The following is a 2,471-nucleotide window of genomic DNA, read 5'->3' as shown; positions in this document are numbered from 1 at the left end:
ACATCCACTTCTGTGTTGTAAGTGCTGACAAATGTAAAAGTGGAGCTCCCCGCAATATCAACTCGTTCTCAGTATTAAGCATCTTGATATTGGGACCTTTTTAGGAGTATTACTCAGGAATCATTTGCATTTAATTGTACTGGCTGTTTCTTGAATGTTTATTCCCTGGCCATTTGCTATACAAAATGTACTCAATCAGATCTCATCCTCTTAAATTGAGCAACTGGACTTCAAAACACTTCTCCTGGCTTTCTTAGCAGCACTGCCTATTGATAGTGCTAGAGTCGGAGGGTGAGTGGAACTGTGCCTTTGGGCATTCTCTTTAGAACAGAGAAAAGTTTAGACACGTACAAAAACATGTTACGTTAGAGTGAATCTCAGTTAAGTTGGGGGGAAAAATCAGAATTCTTCTAAAACTATAAATTCAGTAGTTAAAGTTATTTTATACATTTTGGAAAAGCCTGATACCTGACATTCAATGACGACAACAAATGTAGTCTCTAACCAAATGAGGTTCCTTATTTACAGTACACAAAGCTCATAACAGAATATGTGGAAGATTTCCTCACCGTCCTGAATCTTGACTGCCCAATGTGCAGGAGAATGACCTGGGGAAACTGGACAACTGTCAGGGAATTTATTCTTGTGAGCTTCTCCACATTGTCCTACGAGCTACAGGCTCTACTGTTTCTCTTGTTTTTGATCATTTACCTAGTCACACTCATGGGCAATGTCCTCATTATCCTGGTTACTACAGCTGACTCTGCCCTGCAAAGTCCTATGTACTTCTTTCTCAGAAACTTGTCCTTCCTGGAAATAGGCTTCAACTTGGTCATTGTGCCCAAGATGTTGGGTACTTTGATACTTCAAGACAAAACCATCTCCTTCCTTGGCTGTGGCGCTCAGATGTATTTCTTCTTCTTCTTTGGGGCTGCTGAGTGCTGTCTTCTGGCCACAATGGCATATGACCGCTACGTAGCGATCTGTGATCCCTTGCGATACCCAGTAATTATGAGCCGCAGGTCCTGTGCCCAGCTGACAGCAGCCTCTTGGTTCGCAGGATTCCCAGTGGCCACTGTGCAAACCACATGGATTTTTAGTTTCCCTTTCTGTGGCCCCAACAGGGTGAACCACTTCTTCTGTGATAGCCCCCCGGTGATAGCCCTGGTCTGTGCTGATACTTCACTGTTTGAACTGGAAGCTCTAACAGCCACTGTCCTATTCATCCTCTTCCCTTTCTTGTTGATCCTGGGTTCTTATGTCCGGATCCTCTCCACCATCTTCAGGATGCCTTCGACTGAAGGGAAGCGCAAGGCCTTCTCCACTTGCTCCTCCCATCTCCTGGTTGTCTCCCTCTTCTACAGCACTGCCATCCTCATGTACTTTAGACCACGCTCAAACACCTCTCCTGAGCACAAGAAAATGGTGTCACTCTCCTATACCGTCGTCACTCCCATGCTGAACCCCATCATCTACAGCCTAAGGAATAATGAGGTGAAGGCTGCACTGAGGCGGGTCATTGGAAGAACTCTGAGTCCTCAGAAGCTATGACTGATGAACTTAGGCCGAAACTGGCAAGGGTGCAATGTAAGGACAAAACAAAGAACATTGAATTCCCCAAGTTTCCACTCTTTTAGGGGACACTGTGCACCTACTGAGGTTGAACTCTGCACTAGGATCCATTTGAGAACAAGAGAACACGGAGACTAAAGGGCACTGCAGGCTGACTCCAAGACTGAGGTAGTAAGTTCCCTGGGGGTATTCACGGTTACTTCAATTAGGATCCTCTGAAAGTCGACAGTTTCCTACCATCCATCATTTAAACTTAAAAGTTTAACCCTGAAATTCTTTTTACAGGGTTTCTCCGTAGCTTTTGGTTCCTGTCCTGGAACTAGCTTTTCTAGACCAGGCTGGCCTCAAACTCACAGAGATCCGCCTGCCTCTGCCTACCCCCGAGTGCTGGGATTAAAGGCATGCGCCACCACTGCCCAGCATAACCCTGAAATCTTTATCCAGTTCATTCTAGAATCTGTTTTATTTCCCTCAATTTGCCCCAACACACTATCAACATATTTTAAGAGGACCTTCATCAGTTAGTTGAAATAGACATACTAATAAAACAAATAAATGGTTTTCACTCATTGTTTCCAATTGATTTTTCACTTGTGCCCACAATTTGACTCTGAAATCCACATTAGAACCCATGTAGGCCCTGAACACAAAGTCATGAGCACAACAAACTTTATCCTAGTGAGGAAGAGGAGCAATGAAAAGGTAACTTAAAGCTCCAGGGTTTGTGATGGTTGGCAATTAAAGAGCTCTGCCTCCATTGCCCAAGTTGCGATATGTCTCATTTACAGAAAGAATATTCCACACTTAAAGCTCCTAAATATCATATGCTCTGCATACATAATCACAAACTGTTTCCTGGCAGAATGAATAATCCTTGGTAGGAAGGATGCACAGACTCT

The 2,471-nt window shown here is 44.0% G+C and overlaps 1 protein-coding gene across 1 annotated transcript; it reads left to right on the top strand.

Moving 5' to 3' along the window:
* Positions 1–603: 603 nt before the first annotated feature.
* LOC121457893 (olfactory receptor 10A4) lies at positions 604–1,551 on the top strand. Its single transcript, XM_041666957.1, has one exon. It carries the CDS (start codon positions 604–606, stop codon positions 1,549–1,551), a length of 948 nt encoding a protein of 315 aa, XP_041522891.1.
* The last annotated feature ends 920 nt before the right edge of the window (positions 1,552–2,471 follow it).

Source organism: Microtus oregoni, unplaced genomic scaffold (assembly GCF_018167655.1).
Source record: "Microtus oregoni isolate MIOR12 unplaced genomic scaffold, Mior012 000016F_ref0000370, whole genome shotgun sequence".
In the NCBI taxonomy this organism is placed as follows: domain Eukaryota; kingdom Metazoa; phylum Chordata; class Mammalia; order Rodentia; family Cricetidae; genus Microtus; species Microtus oregoni.
This window is presented reverse-complemented; position numbering and strand designations above follow the sequence as displayed.

Bases quoted from the DNA above. Each gene is read 5' to 3' on its own strand.
- LOC121457893 (XM_041666957.1), top strand. From the start codon at position 604: ATGACCTGGGGAAACTGGACAACTGTCAGGGAATTTATTCTTGTGAGC.